The 23,658-nt window shown below is 40.9% G+C and overlaps 2 protein-coding genes across 5 annotated transcripts; both read left to right on the forward strand.

Annotated features, from left to right (window-relative positions):
* The first annotated feature begins 679 nt into the window (after positions 1 to 679).
* On the forward strand, positions 680 to 9,830 carry prpf18 (PRP18 pre-mRNA processing factor 18 homolog (yeast)). Of its 4 annotated transcripts, none has more exons than XM_022201973.2 (11): positions 680 to 854; positions 1,898 to 1,981; positions 2,218 to 2,244; positions 3,454 to 3,555; positions 3,641 to 3,754; positions 5,890 to 6,036; positions 6,270 to 6,338; positions 7,130 to 7,270; positions 7,363 to 7,434; positions 7,544 to 7,699; positions 8,881 to 9,830. In XM_022201973.2, exons 1-11 carry the CDS (start codon positions 789 to 791, stop codon positions 8,959 to 8,961), a joined length of 1,059 nt encoding a protein of 352 aa, XP_022057665.1. In that variant the 5' UTR covers positions 680 to 788; the 3' UTR covers positions 8,962 to 9,830. The 4 variants fall into 4 exon arrangements, with proteins under 4 accessions (XP_022057665.1, XP_022057675.1, XP_022057683.1 ...); XM_022201983.2 differs by having other exon boundaries at positions 1,898 to 1,975; XM_022201991.2 differs by lacking the exon at positions 2,218 to 2,244.
* A 3,992-nt stretch (positions 9,831 to 13,822) lies between these two features.
* Positions 13,823 to 23,355, forward strand: si:dkey-234i14.6 (uncharacterized). Its single transcript, XM_022201959.2, has 5 exons — positions 13,823 to 15,282; positions 17,695 to 17,871; positions 19,283 to 19,492; positions 21,591 to 21,804; positions 22,301 to 23,355. The coding sequence occupies exons 1-5, from the start codon at positions 14,797 to 14,799 to the stop codon at positions 22,477 to 22,479; spliced, it is 1,266 nt and encodes a 421-aa protein (XP_022057651.1). The 5' UTR covers positions 13,823 to 14,796; the 3' UTR covers positions 22,480 to 23,355.
* Positions 23,356 to 23,658: the final 303 nt, after the last annotated feature.

Consider the following 23,658-nt stretch of genomic DNA (forward strand, 5'->3'; position numbering starts at 1 on the left):
ATTACATTTAGGTTATAGTGAGTCAAACATACGAAGCTCAGGTTGCTGAATAAAGAGTGTTCCGTGAAGAGACATGGAAATCTATGAGTTTTTAAGGAAACAAGATGCAAGAAAACTTCCTTTACTCAAACTTTCTGATTTAATTCTGAAATACTGAATGCACACATACATATATGTATGAAAAATCTTGGCTATTTATCAAAAAAATGTATGTATACATGGCAGAGTGTCTCATTACAATGACTACAGAAAAAATTGTAGATCCTGTAGCAATTAGAAGACTTTTATTGTTTAGATCTGTGTGTAAATCATGTAATCTCTTGAAAAATGTATTGTGCAACCCTGGATAGCATTTTGTATATGGCCACAGAAGAGAACATTTTTACTTCTACCCATCAGTTTGCTGTTCAGTACCCTATAGCTGCCATTACTTTGATATCAAACTTGGTGGACACATAAATTATTAATTTCTGAGATTTTTAAACTGCTATCACCAAATATCCCAATACAGCACCTGACTTTTTGTCTTGTTTCTGTTGTTTTGTAAGGCCTCAGTCTTTGTGTTGGGATCGATTAAGAACTTCTAAGAAAATAACACTGAAAGAGGCATTTCCCCAAGTTATATTTTGTTTTTACTCTTTTATTTTGAAACGACCAACAACACAAAGTGAACCTCATCAGACTCTTATACTGAAATCCGTACCCCGGTCTGTCAGGCTAATGTGTTTCTTGCATGTGTGGTTATTTGTGTGAACAAAGCGAAGAACAACACATATTACTACTCTAAAATGGATATACTTAAAGCCGAGATCGCAAGAAAGAGAAAGCTCCTCGAAGAAAAGCAGCTTGTTGACGTGAGTTTCTGAAGGAGCGGTTTGTTTTTGTTAGCCATTAGCTTAGCCGCTGTGCTAAAATGCTAGGTTAGCTAGCGTTCACTTGCTAAATTAGTCAATATTGTCTTTCCAGAATGATCGTTATTTACCAGTGTCGATACCTGTATCGATACCATACTAAACCACACATACAGCAGAAGATAAAGCTATTTTAGTCGGTTAAGTAACAACTTGTAGCTATTGGACTTAGCTACTGTTAGCAAATAGCATTAACGCTACATTATCGCCATGTAGGCTGAAATCCTCATACTCACCCTGATATTCTGCTTGAACTCATGCTGAATTGTTACACCTGTTTAACAATATCAACAAATTAGCTGTGCGGGAGCAGGGAGGGATGAATAGTTCTTACTTCAGTTTATGGCACCTCAAAATCAAAGTTCTTTTTCTTAGGCACATTTAGCTAAAACTAATATAATCTAATGCAGAAAATTCTGCAATAAATTATATCTTCATGGGGTTGAAATGATCAGAGTTTGTTGTAGAGAAGTGTTGATTCAATAGTATGTTTATTTAGAAAGATGTAGTACCTGGTACTGTTGAACTGTACTGCTTTGTACTGAGTGGTGTTTCTGATATTTAAACCATGGCAGTCTCATTAATAAGGGTAGCCTAAATAACAGAGCAGGCCTCTGTGTAATACTGTGCAGTTCAGCAGATCAACAACACAAACTGCAACCTCTAAAATGACTTCTTCTAAGGAAGCTACAATAAAACCTGAACAGCGTAATATTCACAAAGGTCAGATTTATTGTAGAATTGTTGTATTCTACTGTATTGGTTTTAACTAGGTTTACTTAATTCAATAAGGAGTGTAGTTGGTTGAATCAATTACTCGATCTATTTTGTACTTAAGATACAAAATGTCATAATAAAAGAAATGACATCATTTGACATCTTTATTATGAGAGCCTCACTGTGTTACTACTGCTATGATCTTGTCACTGTAATGTGCATAAAGTTTAATTCAATGTGTCAGATAAGCTAATTCTTTCTTTTTCCAGGACTCCAAAAAGTATTTTAAAAGGGCAGATCTTGCGCGCAAGGAACAAGAGGATTATTTCCGAAGATGTGGATACAAGGTTGATGTCAGCATCACTTTCTGTCTCTCACTCTCTCTAACACATCTAAAGCAGGGCCTTTCTTCAGTTTAGTTTTATCAGTTTAGTCTTTTGTATTTAGTATGACTCTCAAAAAATTCTGCAATTAAGCTTTTTGCCAGAAAACAGAATAAGGTCAGGTAATGATGCTCAGGTATTAGTGTCTATGTCTGTGTTTACTGTGCTGTTTTTCCCCAACCTGCCTCTGCTGCCTGCATCTGTAGGTTCAGAGAGAGACTCCTGAGAGCCAGGTATGGGATTGCACAGTGAAAGCAGCAAACAGGATGCATGATAAAAGGATCAAACACACTGTGTCCCAAAAGCTTCCACTTCCTTGGCATCCTTTCTGAAAGTTCACTTACTGAAGCCTGTGAGGATGAAAGCACGAGTAACATGGTGAAGATATTTTCCATTAGACCCCATGAGGCCTGGAAATTTAGGTGCAGTAAGTTTAGATAGATTCAGCTCAGTAGGTGGACACGTAATAATTTTCGTCAGCTGCTTACTCTGCAAAGTACATTTAGTCTGTTGAATGTTATTCTGAAAATTAGATGCTTTTTAAAATTTCACCATCTAAATAATTTCCATTAGTGAGTGTAGCCAGTAAAACCTTTCAAGCAAGGAAACAAGGAAAGGAAGCCACAAAGTCAAAGTGGGACACAGCTGCCGTGTGGATTTCAGCATGGGATACTGAACTGAAATTTTTAAAAAAAATCTTTTTTTTTTGTTATCAAGCTGCGCTTCTTATTTTGCAAATAATTTGTGACAGAAGCTTTAATTATTTGAATTAACTTTAAGTGTTCCCTGGTTTTGTGTCACGAGTTTGCACTGCCTTCTAACAGTCGCTCTATGGGAAATTGTATTTCTGTTCAGTTTTGTTCAAAGCTTAAAATATTGAAGTTATTTAGCTATTCCCTTTGTACGTGTGTAGTATACTTTGTTTATTTGAGCAAGAGCCATTGTTTGTTTGGAAGGCTTTTTGTTGCCATTTCCTGATTGTTCTTTTAGATTGTGCTTCTTAAACCACAATCTAAGAGTGCCGGGATGCATGTGCCCCTAAAAGCATGTTCTGGTACTATACTTTGAGTTTCCTTGTTGCCAAAAATACTGAATTTGTTTAACCTGGCATTAGACTTTAGGTGCTGCAGCCAGTGTTTGAATTCCACTACATGAAAGAGTTTCCTTTATTGGTAAGAGCTGCAGGTAAGATAGGGATGTGGATGTGTGCGGTGCAGTTCATTTTAGAGACACACATCCTCTTCAGTCTTGAAGTTCTATCTCATGAAGACAACGCAGATGCTTTTCACAGATTTCAGGGGTGTTAGTTTTATTTGCATTGGCTGAGAAAGAGCAGAGTTGACATGATCAAATTCTGATCCTCTATATGTATATTACACCACCTTCCTCCAATAACTCCAGTAATGTCAGCATATTTTTGTTCCCTCCATGTTGTCCTGAAGATCGATCAGACAGAGGAAGATGAACCATCCACTTCAGCTAATCCAGTGTTAGAGCTGGAACTAACAGAGGAGAAGCTGCCGATGACATTGTCACGACAGGAGGTATAACATCAACTCTTCCCTCTCAATAATTTACACTCCAATATTGCATGTTAAATATGTGTTTTGTCTCGCTCTCTTTGCATAGGTTATTCGACGGCTTCGAGAGCGGGGCGAACCGATCCGACTGTTTGGAGAGTCTGATTATGATGCCTTTCAGAGACTCAGGAAAATTGAGATTCTGACCCCAGAAGTAAACAAGGTATGACTCGTGTTTGTGGAACTTAAACGCAACATCCAATATTTGGATTTAGAAAGAAATTCACTCTGGGCCTTCATCTCACCTCTACACAAAATTCACTGTTTGTATGAACCTCGGTTTGGCATAATTTAGGTACTCGAGAGGAAAAAAAATGACTGTTTTTTTCCAAAACTAAAATTCAAAAGCGCTTAACCGATCACAGTTGTTTATTTAACAGTTAAGGCATTAGAAGGCTGCATATTGTTAAAATGGCAAGTCTTAGAGCTGTTTACTATCAAGTATAGAATTCAAAAAAGTTGCATCTTTTTCATTTACGTAAAAAACATTAAAACCATCAATGCAATTTCACATTTGCATTTTTTTCTTACTCTCTATATGTCTAACCATAGGATATAGCCATGTTGTTAATAAAACTGATTTTGCTGATGGACAGTGTCAGCAGAGAAGTCACAGATTCTGGCCGTGCAGAAAGACCAATGTTAAGTGTGGTTTAAAAAAAACATACAGGCTTATTAACACTAGCACAGTTCCTGCTCAAGGGGCAACCCACAGGGCTGCAAAATGAAGCCAAAGCAGAAGAGCTACAAACTGAAGTTTTTTGAATGGCCGCTTGAAGCTGACCGTGAAAGCAACTGTATCACTTTAGATCTCCATGTTAAAATATCCAGCGTTAGAGCAGAAATTAGCGTGTTCACAGATTCATACAAACTCCATAGTTAATTTGGATGGGTGCATTTACATGACAAAAATATGGCCTGGGGTTTTCATGGCCTGCCTCATCTCTGCTAATGTCCACCTCAGCTACAATTTAACAGGAGTTTGACTCAGGCAGGATGACCAGAGTCATGACTCTGAACTTTAAAAAAAAAAAAAAAACGCCTCTGGAAAGGTCACACAGGGTTCATCCGTCTTCACATACAGTCTGGGTTTCTTTCCTTTTTTTTCCTTAATAACCAAGTTTTATTCATCAATCTGCAAAATTCAATATATTAAAGCACAATGCACAGATAATATTTACAGATTCGCGTTTTTTTGTTTTTTTTCCCTCAAACAACAATTGCCCCCCTCTCTCTCCCTCCCCGCTACCCCCTACCCATAAAAACATGAAAATAGATGAAGTGGATATATGAAATGATATATACTTAAAGGATAATAACAGTCATTTAAAAAAATGTACACTATTTGAAAAAGAAGAGACGGGTAGGATCAAAAAGCGAGCATACCTCCAGGCCACTATTACAGTCACCCAGCATGTAATTCTGAACCTGTCTACATCTTTTGGTTATGTTTCTGGGACCCCAGTCTAATGAAATGTTCTGAAATGGGAGATGAGAGGTTGCCAGTGTTTGAACATTTTTCAGATGTACCACGGGCAGAAAATTATATTTTTTCTAACTTTAGGAATGACATTAGGTCCCGAAGCCAAGAGAAGCTTGAGGGAGGTGATCGATTTTTCAGTAGAAGGAGAATACAACGACGAGCCATTAAGGAGGCAAAATGGATTATGATACGCTGTTCAGCAGTGAGTTCAATACACTTTACGGGGATGCCAAAGATGACTATCCGGGCTGAAGGAACAAGAGGCAACTCCAGTATCTTAGATGTAAAGTCAAAAAAGGATCTCCAATATTCCCTGAGATTCGGGCATCACCAGCACAAATGGGTCAAGTCTGCTGGTGCCTGAGAGCATCTGTCACAAATATCAGAGTCTGGATAAATGTTTGATAATCTAACTTTCTGAAAATGGACCCTATGAAGTACTTTGAACTACAGTCTTGGTTTCTGCCCAGCCCTTGAAGCTAACTATCCTCATACGCTGTGGCTGATGAACAACAGCTTCATCCCTGTCAAGTTGTTTTGGGTCGACCTCACAGTTGAGAATTTTTGTTCTGTGAGTGCACATATGTAGACCTTAATAGACTTTTGACAGTGATTGTTTAGCTCATTGTCTGTAAAGAACGTAGGACAAACACACGTACTGTTACATCCAGAGCATTTACTGGTTGTGTTGTATGTGTGGCGTTTCGGTTTACATGATTTTGAGTGAATAAAGGTGGAATTTATGGGATTCAAAGTAATTTTTGCATTCAGAATACTAGATTTTTGGTCATATTTGCTGCGCTGCCCGTGTCTAGGGTTTGAGGAATGATCTGAAGGCCGCCATGGACAAAATCGACCAGCAGTACCTGAATGAGATTGTTGGAGGGACAGAGCCAGGGGAGCTGGACACACAGCATGACCTGAAAGTGCACGAAGAAAACACCACCATAGAAGAACTTGAGGTACGCTGCACAAAGTGGTGTTGTGGTAGAAGAATTCTTCCCCGGTTTTTATATGTATTGTTGAATCTGATCAAACTCTGGGCTAGTTTTTAGAATGACTACTTTTGTATTTTTGCTAGATTGTAATTGAATTATGACATTTTTCATTTGTTAATGTTAAATATTCTTTTATGTGGTTTTGCCAGTCAAGATTGTGGTGGATTTCACATCTTAATCTTGAAATTATGCTCTAGGCTCTTGGGAAAACCCTGGGTACAGGCGATGACGATGGAGACCAGGATGTGATCGACAAATTTTTAAGTGTAAGGAAACCTTTGATCTAGAGGGAGCTGTTGGATTATAAATGTTCACAGCACTTACTGTAGTAGTTGTAGCATAGACTGTATATAAAGATGGACGTAGCATCTGGCTCCAGAATTGAAGCCCACCCGGAAGTGTCAAAAACTTGCAATATCACGCCGTCCGCTAGGGTTGGCTCCAAAAAGCTTTTTCTCCATAGACTCCAATTCATTTTTGGAAAAAATAAAATTTGATAGACTGATGTTCTACAGCTCAGGATTTTTTTCCCGTTAGTTTTCATGGTCAAAATGAGAGATCAGGTGGCCGATCTTAAAATAAATCAATACTGAATTTTAAACAAATCGTTAAAGTTGGTGGAGCCAGGGGGCGTGGCTATACTTGATTGACAGTCCCATTGACTGGTCCTGCCCCTAGTTGCTCTCTGGTCCAGTCTGTTTGATGACGCTTTTTACGTCACTGGCTCCAAAAAATCCAAAATGGCGACCAGGAAGTAGCAAAATCCGGGCTTCATTTTCTCGGCGTTGAAACCAACGGGTGACGTCACGGTTAGTTCATGCCTGAGTTGTAGTCATGTTGTTCTTCTTCTCTTATTTATAGTGTAGAATTGTAGTGTTGTTCAATAAATTGACTGTCTATACATAGATTAATCCATCATTTACAAACAGGATGTTGGTGATGTATTTTAAATAATACTACTTGTAAAGAACAAATACTCATAATCTTTCTACTGTTGTTCTCTAATGTAGTTGTTGGAAGCCTTTTCTTTTAAGCCGTGTTTCCTCTTGGATTCTAGTTTCTTCTCGGTGTTTGGGCCAAAGATCTGAACAGCCGAGAAGACCACGTAAAGCGAAGTGTTCAGGGAAAGCTGGCCAGTGCGACACACTCACAGACCGAGTCTTACCTCAAACCTCTCTTCAGGAAGCTCAGGAAGAAGGTAAGTTAAGTGGGGAGAGTAAACAAGCTAGAGTGTGCCATTCATGAGATGTAGATGACATTCTTCTTTTATTTTGTAATTATCTCTTTCAGAGTTTACCAGCTGACATCAAAGAGTCAATCACAGACATCATTAAGTTCATGTTGGAGAGAGAATATGTGAAGGTAGGTTAATACCATGCTTTGCTTTTTATTATTGCAAATTTTCATTGTTCCATTTTGTTGTATGACACAGTTATTGTGTATTTTAATAGCTTTGTCCAAACTTTTTCAGGCAAATGACGCGTATCTACAGATGGCTATCGGCAATGCTCCCTGGCCTATCGGTGTGACCATGGTGGGTATCCACGCCCGTACCGGACGAGAAAAGATCTTCTCCAAACACGTGGCCCACGTTCTCAACGATGAGACGCAGAGGAAGTACATTCAGGTGAGAGCCTGTGATTATCTCATCTGGATGTTTGGTAGTTTAAGACTTGTCTCATCACATTTAATAGGATCACTTAGGATCTATCGACCATTGAATGATGATGATCAGTAGACATCATGTGCACATATTTCACAGTTCTATGTTTATATTGTTCGATGCTAAGTGACAAATCAGAAAAATTCAGGTCATCAGAAAACATTTCGTGTGTAAAGGTTGCTCAGTCTTTGTATCATTTCAAACGGATAAAATCTTAAATTAAAAAATGACTTTGCGCTGAGCACGGGTGTGTGTTCTGAATGTGTACGTTAAATACTGTGACCTAAATATGTAGCAGGAGGTGAGAGTTGATGGGATGTGGAAACACGTCTACAATTCAGTCAAGGGTTAGGGTTGTTCCTTTACTCGTGTCGTTTCCAATAAGGTCATAGCAGTCGATTTGTAGTAGGATCGCAATCATGTGACCGTCAGCAGGCCGCTGGTAGTGTTCGCTTGTTGTCATGGTTACAGTGACGCCATGCGGCTATCTCACAATGGGAAATCCCTAAAAAATCCATGGATCCCGACTCCACGCTCCATCACTGCCAAAAGCTAATAAGATGGTCCTTGTGTCATTTTTGACCTTCCCCAAAAATTTCATCCAAATCCCCTTTTCCATTTTTATCCCCCGCCTCCACGAAGTGGAAAAGGGGGATATAGGTTTGGCCTCCGTCCGTCCGAGATGAAAGGGACAGCTTTTCTCGGAAACTATTACAGCTAGGATTATGAAATTTAGTGTGTAGCTTCACACCATGGACACCTTGATTAAGTTCGAAAATGAGACCTGTGTGATAATATTTAACAGAGTTATAGCCCTTGATCACTATTTTGGATATAGACTCATAGACATCACATGTGGCGGGGGATATTGATGACCACGTCGTCTTGTTGAGTAATGTTGTGCACAGACAGATCCACATACGCCGATCTTCACGTAACTCCGCAGCATTCTTTGGCGGAGTAATAATTTAACAATGAATTATTTCTCGCATTTCTTATATTGCTTAGGTCTAAAAATAGTGTCACTAGTCAATTTAGAACATAAATCTACCCGCACTGAACTGAAAGTGGATTATAGTTGACTTTTTTTATACATTTCATTTGCAGGTAAATTGACTTGCTTTTATTTTTTTGTCTCTCTGCAGGGACTGAAGAGGCTAATGACTATCTGCCAGAAACACTTCCCAACCGATCCGTCAAAGTGTGTCGAGTACAATGCTCTTTAACTTTACCTTAACATAGACCTGGGCCTACAGCAGCTCACTTATGGTTTTTGATATGATTGAACTGATGGTCGTGGCAGAAAATTGTAAAAAAAAAAATCTCCTTTGCTAAGGGCCTGCAAGCACACATGCATTTCTCAGGGGATTACTGTCCGCGGAACTGCATAATTAAACAGGAGTGGGGTGAGTCAGTCCAGTTAAATACAGTCGAAATTATGCCAAGTTATAAGTGTAATACAAATCTCTCAGATTTAGCTGGAGCACCCTCAACAACACTCGAGTCTTGGTAGGCTGGCCCTTGTGGACTGCTGGGAAAACCTGTCATGCCATTAATGGCCACAAGTCCTCACAGTTTCTGAGAACACAGAAGTTACATGAATGCTCCAAACTGCAGGAAATCTTATAGAAGTGAGGATTTTTAACATTATGTACTGCTCTTGTTCTAGGCTACTGCTTCAACATTTGCTTACATTTTTATTTTCATGCTGTGGCAAGCAGAAAACCATTTGAAAAGAGGAAGTGGTGTAAGTTTTATTACACCTGAGGAACACATATTGACATGCTGTAACTACTGTAGATTAATTTCTATGTACATGTTTTCAGCAGATAATGAAACCAATCAACGCGTCACTGAGAAAATAAAGTTGAGTTTTATTACGCCAGCTGTTGGGATTGTTAGTTTTTATGCTGTGTGAAAAGTTAATTTCCCCTTTCAGGTTACATTTTGTTCTGTAATTGTCAAGACTTTCTCTTTTGCCTTGTGCAGCTGGACTGCTGAATGGGACTATTTTTAGTCACCACAGTTTGTTTTGTCATTAGGAAGAAAGATATGTCTGCAGCGGACCACTCTCTAATAAAGCCCTCTCACCAGAGCCTGCTTCAATAAAACATTTTATTGCCCACTGTGTTACTTAAGAATTCATTAGGAACACAGTAGTCAGATTTAAATAGATAATTAGGGAATCAGTGTCCTATTATATGCACTACTGGACAGCTATCCAAATCATTATTTGGGCGAAAACTAGATTTCACAACGACTGATTGCTGATGGAAGCCCTGCTAAGATGGTAACATCCAGCGTCATACACTGACCTTATTACACCGAGTAACCATGGTGATCTGATCTGCTCCTTGTGGTGATAGTATGTTCTTGGCTGCCTGAGCCCACGTCACCACAGTTTCAGTCTGTCAGCTCTGAACACATCACTGTTTGGAGACTCAGCTGGGCAGGTTGACAGTTGGCAGAGCAAATACCATAAAATAGTGCTGGATTTTTCCCTCTCAAGTTTCCCACTTTAACAAAAGCACAGCAAGCCCGCGGTAAAGATGGCAGTTCCCTTTTCACAGTTACAGTGGAGGAACATTTGAAATTAAGAAATAACCAGATTTAAAGTGATTACGTTTATCCATGGAGGCTTTTTTTCTACCCGTCCTTGAGAAAAAGTAAGCTAAATATTTTGGCTTGGGTTCAGTCTAATCCGATGCGTCACTGTCAGCTGTGGTGTTTGCCAAGGCCTTGAAATGACGGTCCGAAAGGGACGTGTTTGCAGTTAGCTGTAAAATAACAAGACTTCTTTGTGTCCTGTGAGTTTGTGTGAGTTCTGAGCTCACTGATATGTTGGGTGAGGACCACAAAAAAAGGAGGTAGATGTGTTATAAAGTGATGTAAGAACTTACCGTTAAATTGTTCAGTACAACCACTTCGCATGGTGTTTTGGTGAGAAACACATTGTGTTACTCAGGCAGAAGTCAAACTGATCAGAACACATGCTGTCACAGTGGGCAGTAGGGACGGCGTGTCTTTCTTGCAGATCGAGCACAGTGGGGGAGAAAAGGCCTTTTAGAAGAAACTTCTTCCCGAAAGGAAAACAAAAAGAGGAAGGCGCTGCATTTTAAGCACAGCAGTTTGGGGCATGCATGGATGTAACAACTATGACCAAGTATTTGCACATGTGAGTGTGTTTTCCAAGTTCCAGAGCTACATGTTGGACTTTCTATTCACTGATGCATCAGATTAACTGTTTCTCCGACAGTTTCCTTTTGGAAATTCTCATTGTGGCATCAAGACACGATGCTCTGATTTATGGTCATTGTCTTCTGATCATCCTCTTCATTTCATTCTGGCTCGTCCAACCCATATAGATATGTTTGAAAAGAATGCAAACTAATAGGTGGCCTCATCCCATTCTCCTGCAGAGACCCTGTTTGGGGAGATGCTGATTTATTGAATCCTGCCTGAACTCCCTGACAACAATGAGGGTTTGTATTCATTATGCAGGGGGACCAAGTTGTTTTTTTTTTTGTCTAATGACCTCAGATCCATGCGCAGGCCCATTACTGTCCACAAGATGTGGGAAAGCCGATGAAACAAAAAAGGAGCTGCTCTCTGTGCCCCTTTTGTTCGGGCCCCAGACTGTTGTCGGAGCAGGACGTGTGAGCGATCCACTCATTAACACATTCAAATCCCCGAGTCTTCATGGAAGGATTATCTCCATCACCCCCGTGTAACTGCATGTATTAGCATGACAATGTGGAAATCAAAGCAAAAATGTTTAGATGCTTAATTGTTCTGGAGTTTATTATTTCATGATACATTGTCTCGTGGGGTACTTCAGCTAGATGAGATACCTCACAACTAATCTCATTTTAGGTGAAAACCCATCTGTAGACGTTGTGCATGTAGTGTGTTAAAAAGAGAGGCATTTTTAGAATGTTTACCAACCTTTCCTTGCAACTTATTCTGCTTTAAGATCACGGTTTGCTTCCAGAAAATGGTGCTCAGTGCATCATTAAACAATATTTCACCCCATCCTTTCATTTCCAGGTGAACACTCTCTATTCGTGTCCCTGGAAATGCTTTGTGTGTTGTTGCCTGCCAACTTGCTGGTTTTAACTGTAATTAGAGCTTCATTTCTCTTTTCATCTGGACTGGCTGGACAGCGTGATCGTTGCCAGGCACCTGAGTAGAGGTGGAAACCAATTACCGGTGGAGGTATAGTGTGTCACTCCAATATGTCTCTCTCTCGTCATGTGTGTTTGTCTTTTGTCTTCCCCCCCTTTACTTTCTCCCTGGATCCTTGGCAATGTAAATGGATTTATACATTTACACACTATTCTCTCTTAGTCAGAGGCAAATATACCGAAAGAGCCTCCATGCCAATCTACCGACAAAAGGCTTTGGCTTATATCCGGAGTCACTTAGGTAAATGGATGTCATCGCCACCTTCAAAATGCTCATTTTATTAGCAGGGCTCAAATGGGGCTTAAAGGTCAGAGCATTAGTTAAAATGCTGAAGCACATGATGAATGTGGTGCATTACAGTCACTCAGAGATGGCAGCAGAGAGAAGAAAAGTCATGCAGAATTATGATAAGAGAATGTGGCTTCAAATGCTGTTAACAAATATTAATTTAATCCTTAATCTTTTTGTTTGTTATTTCTTAATGGAGTTTATGCAAATGGCGCCCTGGTTTGGTTTGGCTTCTCGTCCATTAGAGCGATCTGGAACACTGGATGAATCAAACCAACAATCAAGGTAACCTCCACTGCTATCTCACCCTAAATTATGAATGCAAATTGGCACCATGTTTCTTCACTGTCAGAGATACCAAGCAGTGAGGTGAATATATAATTGTGGGACTTTTTGTATCATAACTGACATTTTTTGCAGTTTTCAGGCCTAAAATCAACATGGCTACCAATAATCAAACACCACATGGGATTTTTTTACAGGAAGATTCTACTAAAAGATTCTCCTCCTGGCCTACAAAACATTCACAAGAACGGCCCCAGCCTACCTGGATTCCCTGATCCAGGTCTACTCCATTTCACACCCACTTCGCTCTGCGTGTGAGAGACGCCTGGTGCTTCCAGCCCAGCATGGCTCAATATCTCAAGTCAGACTCTTCTCCTCTTTTGTTCCCAAATGGTGGAACAAACTCTGTGCGTTCTGCTGGGCCCCTTTATACTTTTAAGAGACAATTGAAGACTCAATTGTTCAGAGAACACCTAGGCACTTAATCCAACTACACCTTAGGGGTAGAATAAGTCAGGTGGTCCAAAACCCAGCACTTATTTAGCGCTGACAAAGTTGAAAAAACAAACAAATAAGGGGGGGGGGGGGTGCCAACTCTTTTGCAACTTGATGGCAACACCTTTGACCAATCGCACTCAAAGCACTTTTGACTTACTACAGGTTTTTCTTTATGTCTGAATTCTTGCTTGTGTTGGACGTCGCTTTGGACAAAAGCATCTGCTAAATGAAATTGTAGAATTGTAGAATTGTAAAAATTATATATAAAATTCAGCAAATCTGAAATTGAAAGTTATTGATGAATGGTTCAGTGACCTCAGCCTTGCCATAGTGAAAAGACAACACAAGAAGTTGTGCCTACTTACAGAACAATCTGTGGTCAGTGCAGGCCAGGTGAAGTAGAGACAGAGATGCACTTCCTCTTAGAATGTGACAAATATTTTTTATATAGGACAGGAACATTTTACGAACCTCGACTTGTTGGGCAAAAACTTCACAGATGAAAAAGAAAAGGAAATGATTCTACTAGAAGAGAAACATGCAGCATACCCAGCTGCCCAATATGTGACTGCATATCCCAGATATTCTACTTATTACTTTTATTTTGATTTCTTTTTAATATTTTCACCTCATTTTTTTTTTTTTAAATTACACTATCTGTTGTTCTTTGGCTGTCCCATTAACCTGTTAATTTGTAGTTGTTACAATACATCAACCTGGATTAAAACTGGATAAGACAAAAACAAAAAGAGCATCTGCATCCTCATCTCTCAGTGTGAGCCTATAATACATTTTCAGCAGCAGTGCCACAGAAATGCTTCTTTTCATATAAATTGGCCTCTTCTCTGAGGAGCCATCGCCATGGTGAAATGTCTTCATGGCCACTGCTTCCTTTAGTTCACAGAGGAGATGAGAGATGAGGAAAGAGGCTGTAATTGCAAGAACACAATGGTAAATGCAGTTAATGATAAACAACGTCCTTTAATTGATAATGAAATGGAAATAAATGGAAATGCATGCCACAGAGAGATGCAGGAGAGACTAGGAAAGATGTGAAGCTTTCTCCAAATGACAGCATCTCTTCTAATCTTTCCTTTGGATTTTCTTCCTGATGCTTGCCAAAAATTTAAGACTGCCTGATTTGTTAACTCCTAACATGTGACATCTAACCCTGAGTGCAACATTTATGCTTTAAAACAGCAGCAGACATCTGTCTGAGTCAGTTCTCTGGAGTTATACAGTAGGTTAACTTCACTGGCTCTGTGTTAGTGAGTGAGGGAGAGAGAATCGATCCTCTCTTGTTTTAGCAACAGTAAATCAATACCTTCTCACAGAGTAAAACCAAAGCACGCTGTCCTGCCTCTGCAGTTTACGGCTGAGCATGTATTGAACTTCAGGATGCCTACATCTGGTTTCTGCAGTGATTCTGTGAAGTCCTGGCAAATGACTGATTTGCAAAGATTTATGCGTAAAATGCTGATACGCACCAAAAGTGGTAATTTGGTGCTGATGCGCCGTGGATACAAACACGCACACACACACCTTACTCCCCCAGGCTAGAGAGAGAGAGCGAGAGACGGAGAGAGAGGGAGAGAGAGATGCTGCGACGACTCAACTTGCAGCTGACTGAGCGGAGAGGACGCATGTGGCTGCACTCCGGCTGCTGCGTCCATGGATCCAAACGACTGCTTGTTGTTTCTCTGAATGCATAGATAATGAGAGGACGATCTGTTAATTAACACGGGAGGATACAGCCCCCGGCACCGCCTGGCTGGCACGCACACTGACACATTCCTCTCGGCATTATGGACGGGTTGCAGGCAGAAAACGCCGGAGTTGGTGGCATCGGGGAGAACGCGGAGGAAAAGTATCGCGCCCTCGCCTATGACACCGCTCTGAGCACTCTGGTGGCCGTGGCCCTGTACGTGGTGGTGAAAGTGAGCCTGGACGGATTCAGACAGTGGCGGGCCAGGATCTCGGTGCTCATCGTGGGTTCGGGACCCGTGGGGCTGACGGCCGCGCTGGTCGCTGTCCGCTCCGGGAAGGTGCTGAAGCTGACCGTGCTGGATGAGAGGTACCGGACCGCGCTGCTCTGCCGACCCCAGCAGATCGCCCTGGACCCGCGCAGCGTGAAGTTTCTGCTGGGACTCGGCGTGGACTTTGATAACATGGAGGGCTGCTGGCACAACGAGCATTTCTTCACCAGAATAGGCGTGTTTCAGGAGTACCTGCTGAGCATCCTGGAGCAGAAGAAGCAGAGGGTGGATGTGAAGGTGCAGCTGGGGACCAAGGTAGGACTGATTCCACGTTAGACCATTATCAGTCATCTTATTGTGTCTGTGTGCAACATATCTTACCTCAGTGCTCTCAGGTGAAGTACTCCTCCTGTGGTATTCTCACATTATGTAAAGGCACCTATAATACATCAGCACAGAGAAGAGGAAGACTCCAAGTCCCACTTCATCTTGTGGTGACTGTACCTCTGTAAGCTGTCAAAACCTGATCCTCCCTAAGTGACAGTGGTCAAAGAAAAGACTCCAGCAGGGGTCTGATAGCAATCAACAGTGATGTTGACAGAGATGTCTGTCCCCACTTCCAGTCACAAGTCTCCTCTGGCTCTTGAGTGAACAAAGCTGATACTGTAGCTCACTTTTTTTTTTCACAACATATTTTCCCTCACTGAGCAAAACTGTACTCATTGGTGGCTGTCAGTTGTTTGGGAGCTATCATCCTTCTATTTCTGTAAATTAATTTGCTCATTCAAAGCAGATGTTCTACAGAGATATTCAACAATTTCCTCGGAGCCTCTCCTCACACAACGTTGTATAATGTCAGATGGAAAGTGGCTCATCCATTGAAATAACCTCTTATGTAAGCTGACCTCAAACCTGAGGAGAGTTCCTTTCTACAGTTTATAGGCCAGTGGAAAATAAATGACAGAATTATAGTAAACAAACTCCAATCCCAACGCATTAGAGCGTCAAAATAAAATGTAATCCTATTTGGATTCCAACGGATTTATTCACAGATTTCTCAAAGGATTTTTTGAACGTACCAAAATGTTAGTTCTGGCACCTGATTTTTTAGCACTCTGAATGTACCAGATGTTGTGCATGTTGGTGTAAAAGCAAGAGTTATCTCTGTGTGTACTTCATAACAGCCCCCACCTCCTCCAGCTACACTTCAGCTTAGGACAAAGAAAGAACACTGAAAACCTTGGAATAGTTTCTCAGAGAGAAGCTGTCAGCGCTCAGAGTGGGAAAACAATGATTAAATGTTCAGTGAATATTTGTGTCATGGCTGGAAACTGCAGCCCACTCTTTATCACTGCTCTGTTAAAGTTCAGTGTCACTGTCTGTGTTTTGACAAGGCTTTCATTTCATTTTAGACGTCTCTTTGCTCCTACTCATCAAACAGTAGGAAATGTAATTTAATCTCTTACACTGTCTTAGCTGATCCTCCTCTCTGACCCCAGCTAGCTTTTCTTTCCTAATAGCTGCTGTCCTCCCTGTTATGCTGTGACTCACCAACCTTTGGAAGATGGAGGACAAGGTCAGAAGGCTCTTTGATCACAACTATTTCAGTTTGGTTTAGAGTTGCTGCCAAGTTCCCTATTTCCCCTTGATCTGACAGGACAGTGGGTTTGGTGACGGATATTTTTACCCTTCTCGCCTGTCAAAGCTTCAAAGGTCTGAGAATGCAAAAAGGGGTCTTTTAAATCACCTGTTCTCTATAGTCTAAATGGATTAACCATAGATCTCTCAGGCTGCTAAGCATTATAGCCGCAGCATGGCTCTTTTATTCTCCCTTTCAGCCTGTCAGCCTGTCCTCAACTTGTTTTGGCCTGCTCTTTCTATGCACAGGCAAGTAGCTGGTGTTTTACTGAGGGGCAGTGGAGCATACATCGGCGTAGGAGCTAATAAATCTCCCTGAGAGCTGTACTGTTGCGAAGACAAGCACAGCCTCTGGAGCTCATGTAAATGGTTTGTACTGGTATATTGCATTATAACCCACCTGCCTCTAGATGAAGAGGAAGTGGTGGAAGGAGAAATCAAATCCTCTGGTCATGCAGAAGTCCGGATGAATTAGCAGTAAGATTTATATAAAATAAAAGTACAAGTTCTAGTATTTTGAAGTGAAGAGTTTTAAGTGTTTCTCATTTATTCTGTACTGCCTCTATACTATTTTTTCTCCTTGGAGCTGCTGTAATGGTGAACTTTACCTCATCTCATCTCATCTCATCTCATCTCATCTCATCTCATCTCATCTCATCTCATCTCATCTCATCTCATCTCATCGTATCGTCCATTAGGCAGTCAACTGATAATCAGCAGTTGGTTATTATTTTTGGAAATCTCTTAAATATTTTTGAAATATTTGTTCCAACTTCTCAAATGTGAATATTTGCAATATTTCTTCATCTGGAATGTCTTCTGGTAAAACAAACATTTCTGTATCTTAAATATGTTACGGCTCAAATGGTGAATAGTTTAGGAAAAAAAACGGCAGATTAATCAATACTAAAAATATCTGTAAGTTGCAGCACTAGCAGCATTTGAGGGAGTTTGCTGGTGGACTAGCTATGATACACATATTTGCATAAAACAACCAATAATACAATACAATTTCAAAGTGAAAAATCCAGTGTTTACAAGCTGCGCAAAGCTGTAAACTAAACTATCTGCTTCCTCTTGTTGTTTTAGTTCACAGAGGATTATCTGCGGCGGATTCCACACAATGACTGGCCACGCGTGATTGTGGTGGCTGATGGGTCGTGCGGTGACTCCTGCTCCGTGTTGGGGATCAGCTCCGACTACACGGTGGAGTCCTGCCATGCATATGGAGCCAATGCAACCATAGAGAGATTAGATCAGAGACAGGTGAGGAAACACACACGCCATCTGTGTATGCCCACATGAGCATACACACCGAGGCAATAATCAACAGGTTGCTGTTTGTGTAAAGAATGAAAATGGCGACCAGGTCTGGCCTCGTCAGAATCATCTGATGTGGACTCGCCAGCAGCAGCTGAAATGTCACATAAACAGCCACATTTCAGCAGACTGTTGGGATCTCGTCAATATCAACACTGGCTCTGTTTTGATTTTCTCCTCGAATTTGATAAGAGCAGCTGCTGTTCTGATGGAGGCAGGTGATGGTGACAGTGTGGCTTTTGATTTATTATCCCTGGACAGACTCATAATCTGCTCCCTGCTAGGTGAATATGAATTAAGATATCAAAACATCACCTGCATGGTTTTCCACATAGTGCACCAAAGGTTATTCTTCATTATATAAGCAAACACTTCCTTGAACAATGACTCAGTGATGTTACCAGCGGACTCACAAATGGATGAATAGATAAATATAGAACATTTCTACTAAATAGCCACTTCTAAGAATGCAGTCCAAACAATATAAGTCATTCTTTCCTTTACAATTTTATATTATATAAGATACTGTTGAGACATGAAATTTGTAATATCCTGCTGCTCTACACTGGTGGAGACATTTAATATGCATGCAAATGATATTTGCAGCGGTTGTCTTCTCTTGACCCCGTGCAGATCAGCAGACATTAGCCACTGCTAATAATTGTATGATTCATACAGACTGACTCTTGTGGACGAAAGGTTGCTCATTGTATTATATTTTATTATAGATTATCTCCGCTGACAACACCGAAGCTTAATTTAGAGGAAGAAATAAACACGTTGAGGTGGAAAGCTTCCAGGCTAATATCTGACTAATATCTCAACACGAGCTTGTCTCTCTTGTTGTTTTATGCTGCCATAACCATTCATATCACGTTCTCTTTAGTGGCTGTGTGTCTGCCTTTTATTGGCCCCTTTTCTCCCTGGCTGTTTCCTGTAGTGATTGAATTTACTTCCCAGGATATGACCTGGCCGTTCCTACTGTTCCTTCCATCGCCCCCCCACTCGCTGCTCTGTATCTCCCTCGGCTGCGCTAACTGCTGTTTGATCCCTCTTGGCTGGTTTATGTCATTGAAAAGAAAACTGATCAATTTTGGCTCCGGGGAAAATGGGGTGTAACTGTCAGATTGAACCACTGAATTAAAATCGAGCTATTCTTAACCTCTACTCGAGTGACAACAGCTCCACAGGCAGAGGTGGTACATGGGTAATGCTCTGTGTCTTTTCTCCACATGTGCATCACAGGTGGTACACATGTTGAGGACCTGACTTACTTAGCTGATGATTTTATCCTGTCTGGAATGACTTGATCTAGTAGCTCTTCTTTCTGTTTTTCCCCCCTCTATTTTAACTCCAGGTGCCCACTCCTGAGATCCGAGCCCACAGCCTCTACTTTGACCTGTCTGCTTATGGAGTGGAGGCCCTCCGAGAGCACCGAAACCCGACAACCAAGCCGGGATTCCACCTAAAGATATACGGTACCTTCAGAAACCGCTACATGGCCCTCGTCTGCCCTGCCTCTGACACCAAGATGGTTCGCTTCCTCAGGCACACTGCAAACTCCTCTGTAAGACTCTTGTTCCCTCTTATTCTTTCATAATAGCTTTAGATTTAACATGTTGTTGTTGACAGGGTGGAGGACAGGCGGCTGTATTTCCATGATGAAAGACAGATAATATTAACTCTGGACATGGCAGAGTGCTGCCTTTCCTATCTACTTATTCCTCACCTTTCATTCAGCAAATGGCCTTTGATGCACTGTTGTGTAAGTCCATTAGTGCATGTGTGTGTGTGTGTGTGTGTGTGTGTGTGTGTGTGTGTGTGTGTGTGTGTGTGTGTGTGTGTGTGTGTGTGTGTGTGTGTGTGTGTGTGTGTGTGTGTGTGTGTGTGTGTGTGTGTGTGTGTGTGTGTGGTAAGGCCATCTGTAATCTGCTGTTACACATCAGTGAATAAGTGGAGGGTGGATTTATTTTACTCCTTTGCTCAGCAGCAGCCTGTGGGTGCTGTTACAACTACTTGGCAGTGGCCGTCTCACTGAAAGTCTCCAGGTTTTCATGTCAAGTACCATTCTGATCATACATAGCCTGCAGCGCAGCACACACAGGTACATAGCATTGCCATCCTTGGAGCGCTTGTTGCTATGTGGGTGGTCAAATACACTGTTACTTGGTAACAGTTGGCTGTGAAAGTATGGGTCGAAGAAGAGCAGAGAGAGCAGTAGGAGAAGCTTGTCACTCATTACCCGCAGTAATTGTAGAATCGATGCGTGAGGAGCAGAGCGATCTGTGAACACAATTCTTTTTCAGCTTTCACGAATCATCAGTGCTTTTATGAGTCACTGCGGATGTGATGCAGGAGAGGCTCAGTGGAGGAAAAGAGGCAAGAAAAGTTGTTGAAAGCATGCCATTGTCTGGACCTACCTCAAGCCCATTAAAGGTCAATGTTTGACTATTTGATCACTGATTAACCGGCTGAGCATTTTCTTGATTCATTGATTAACGGCGTGGTCTATAGAATGGGAAGACATTGTAGCAAGTGCAGGGTGAAGACCAAATGATATTCAGTTAATAACACACTCAACAAAGACAAACTCTCACACTGACAAGCATGAGTTTTGTATAAATCAATCATTTATATGCAATTTTATTTGCTAATTAATTTCCCTTTTAGATGCTCCTTTTTGTAGTTTAGTTCAAATAGAAATATTATTTAATTTTAGCATTCTTTGAAAAATAACAAAGTGAATGGACACTCCAAAATCACAATATTCAACTAATTGCATGTAGAACAAAGACCAGCTCTCACGTTTGATAAGCTGAAGTGTTGCGCCACTAAAACAATTCATTTCTAAAACCAATAGCTGCTGAATAATCTCACTTTTAGCTGCACTTGTCAATAGCCTAGCTTGCTTTTCTTAGTTGTTATTTTATTGGTACTTCTTCGTCTCAGTTAGTCTTTCTTTTTGTTGTTGTTCACATCTTTTTGTTTTTTACTGCTCAACATTATTTTATGTGTTTTTTTAAAATTATGTTTACATTATGTTTTATCTTTATACAGTCTTCATTTTGTGACTGTGGTAGCTTTGAGCAGCACATTGAGGTTCTACCTGGAATGAAATGTTCTAAATACATAGAGCTCTGCTTGTTTTAACATCTAATAATCTACTAGTCAACTCGTTAAGCTGGAGTTTTAGTTATAGAATCAACCATCTCATGTCATTTCAGCATTTATATAAAAAAGCAAATATCACTAGAGCGTATAAATATATTTTTAACAGCATTCTTGAAAATTTTGCAGATTTTCACTGCAATCTAATTTAGTTTTGACACACGGTTACATTGTTAATGCTATCAGTGTTCTCTGAATTTTCAGGGAAGCATTTAATCACGCACAGATTTTCTGCAGACATGGTTCAAAACGGTTTTTGCACAAAGAAAACTGAATCCACACACTGAGGTCACGCAAACTGTGGTGCCTCCAGCTATAAATCTATTATGGCAGCATGACCATGAATGGGTAATTCTGCAGGCCGTGAAGAGAGCCTTCATACATTTGTGTAAATATAACGATGTGCTTTAGGTAGTCAGTTTATGACAAATGTGGTGGAAATTTGTTGAAGCAGCTTTTAAATCATGCTGTAAATCTGGCCTTTGTCCTGTTCGCAGATCATGAAGAACATTTTCCACCAATCCTTCAACGCCTACAAGACGGACATCGAGCCTCGTCTCAGTGACGTGACGCTCCATCACATGCAGTGCAGCCGTCGCCTCTTTGAGATTCAGTTGTCACACAGACGCATCAGCGCTGCCTACATAGAGGGGGACAATGTGGCGGTCACTGTGGAGGGTGAGGCGGCACGTGTCCTCAATTTTGACACAGGTACTTGGCTATATAAACCCCGTTTATTGAGCTCCAATAAAAGAGGGAATGTCTCCAATATGTGCCACCTTTTCTCCCTCAAAATTACAGCTGAAGGTGAGACTTAACATCAAATACCACTGATAGCAGGACAGAGAGGGTTTTGAACCAATGAGACAAAAAAGAGCGATATGGGTCAAAAGACAGATGCAAGGAGAGTGTAAATTCTGTTTTATGCATGCAGTACATGTGTTGATGGGTGTATGACTCATTACTGCACTCAGTGGCCTTTCAGCTGACGCTTATCTGGTTTTGTCTCCATGCTGCTCAGTGTTTATTTATGTACCACTGCTTTCTTTTCTCTTGCACCACAGCTATGACTTCAAGGCTTGAGTATCTGTGTGCAGAATCTTAGGAAATCTTATCAGGAATTTGTGTTGTGCGTGACTGAAATAGAATGATATACGTATACTGTCTGTGATTTACATTTTCCTCTCCTCTCCCGTCCATCCTCCAGGCTGTGGAGTGAATCTAGGTATGCGTGGTCTGGAGTCAATGGGGACGTTCATTTACCGGACAGCTACAGCCGTGGATCAGAACGATATTCTGGAGGCGCTGTCAGCTAAGATGCAGCATTCCAGACAGGTGGCTGAGACCTTCAAGCAGACAGGCCTCACTGAGTCAATGTATGAATGAAATGAGAGGATGACCTGGTGAATGCCTAATGCCACCTAGTGGAAAGCGGTGGTGGATTATTCAGTGAGTGTTTACAATGAATCATGAGTCTGGTGCAGAGAAGGGGCCGCTAATGGTCGCATAGCAAATTGAGCCGAAAGAGCGTGAACAGATGGATAATGGATGTAAACATCTCTCCATAGGTCTCAGTGACGTACAAAGAGTGGATCTCCTCATGATGGGCGTAGTGAGAATAACAAAGGCCACATTTAGTCGAGTGCATTTGGAGCTGCTCTGGTTTTCAGAAAAGCATATACATAATCTCTAACAGTTGCAATGAAACAATATACACTGACTACTAATCCGCTGAAGTGGAGTGTATAGGTGAAGGGAGTCTAGTTCTGGGAGTTAATTTCAACTCTTTGACATTAATCGTTTCCATCTGTCTTTTCTCCTCCCTTTAACTGAGGAAACAACTCACTTGATTTCCAGAATCTGTCTGATTGTGCTCTATGCAGAGAAACAGACCGTGCTGTGGCGTCATCCGCTTGAAGAGAGAAATCTATGAAACTATCACTGTCCATGATTTAACAAAGACTCAGAGGAAATGAGGCGACAGCTGCTCCAAAGTGTTGTTGTCAAGTCTTTTGTCTGTATGTGCGCATTTGTCTGATGCTGTGGTGAAAATTATGGTGAAGATGTCAAGTATTTGCTAGAGTGGCCTATATTTTTGTGCTCTGCCTTGTAAACTTGATTTTTATTTTTGGTGTGGCATATTTAAAAATACAGGCCACTGCAACTGTATTATGTGCCAGCTATGCTGTTAAACATTTATTGAGCTGGTGACCAAATGATGCTGATCCTGTTCAAGTGCCAATAAAAATGGTGACACACTGATATGGATAGTGTTGACATGAAATTGTTACACTAGAGATGAAACACAATTTAAATGAAGAATAAAAACAACAAACTTTTTAGATCAAAGACTGTGCTCATTGGGGCTCTTAGTAACAAAAAACTTTCTAAAAATACATATGTTATCCCTTTTAATATGCATCAAAGCTGCCTTCACAGTAATTTGTTGTGATCAAGACAAATTTGTCAATGTAAATTAAAACTAACAATGACAGCTCTCTAAGGCAGGCGGAACTTTAGTGCTCTATCAGTTTCTGATTGCTTGAAAGGTTTAAACATTTTTAA

Source organism: Acanthochromis polyacanthus, chromosome 8 (genome assembly GCF_021347895.1).
Source record: "Acanthochromis polyacanthus isolate Apoly-LR-REF ecotype Palm Island chromosome 8, KAUST_Apoly_ChrSc, whole genome shotgun sequence".
NCBI classification, from domain to species: domain Eukaryota; kingdom Metazoa; phylum Chordata; class Actinopteri; family Pomacentridae; genus Acanthochromis; species Acanthochromis polyacanthus.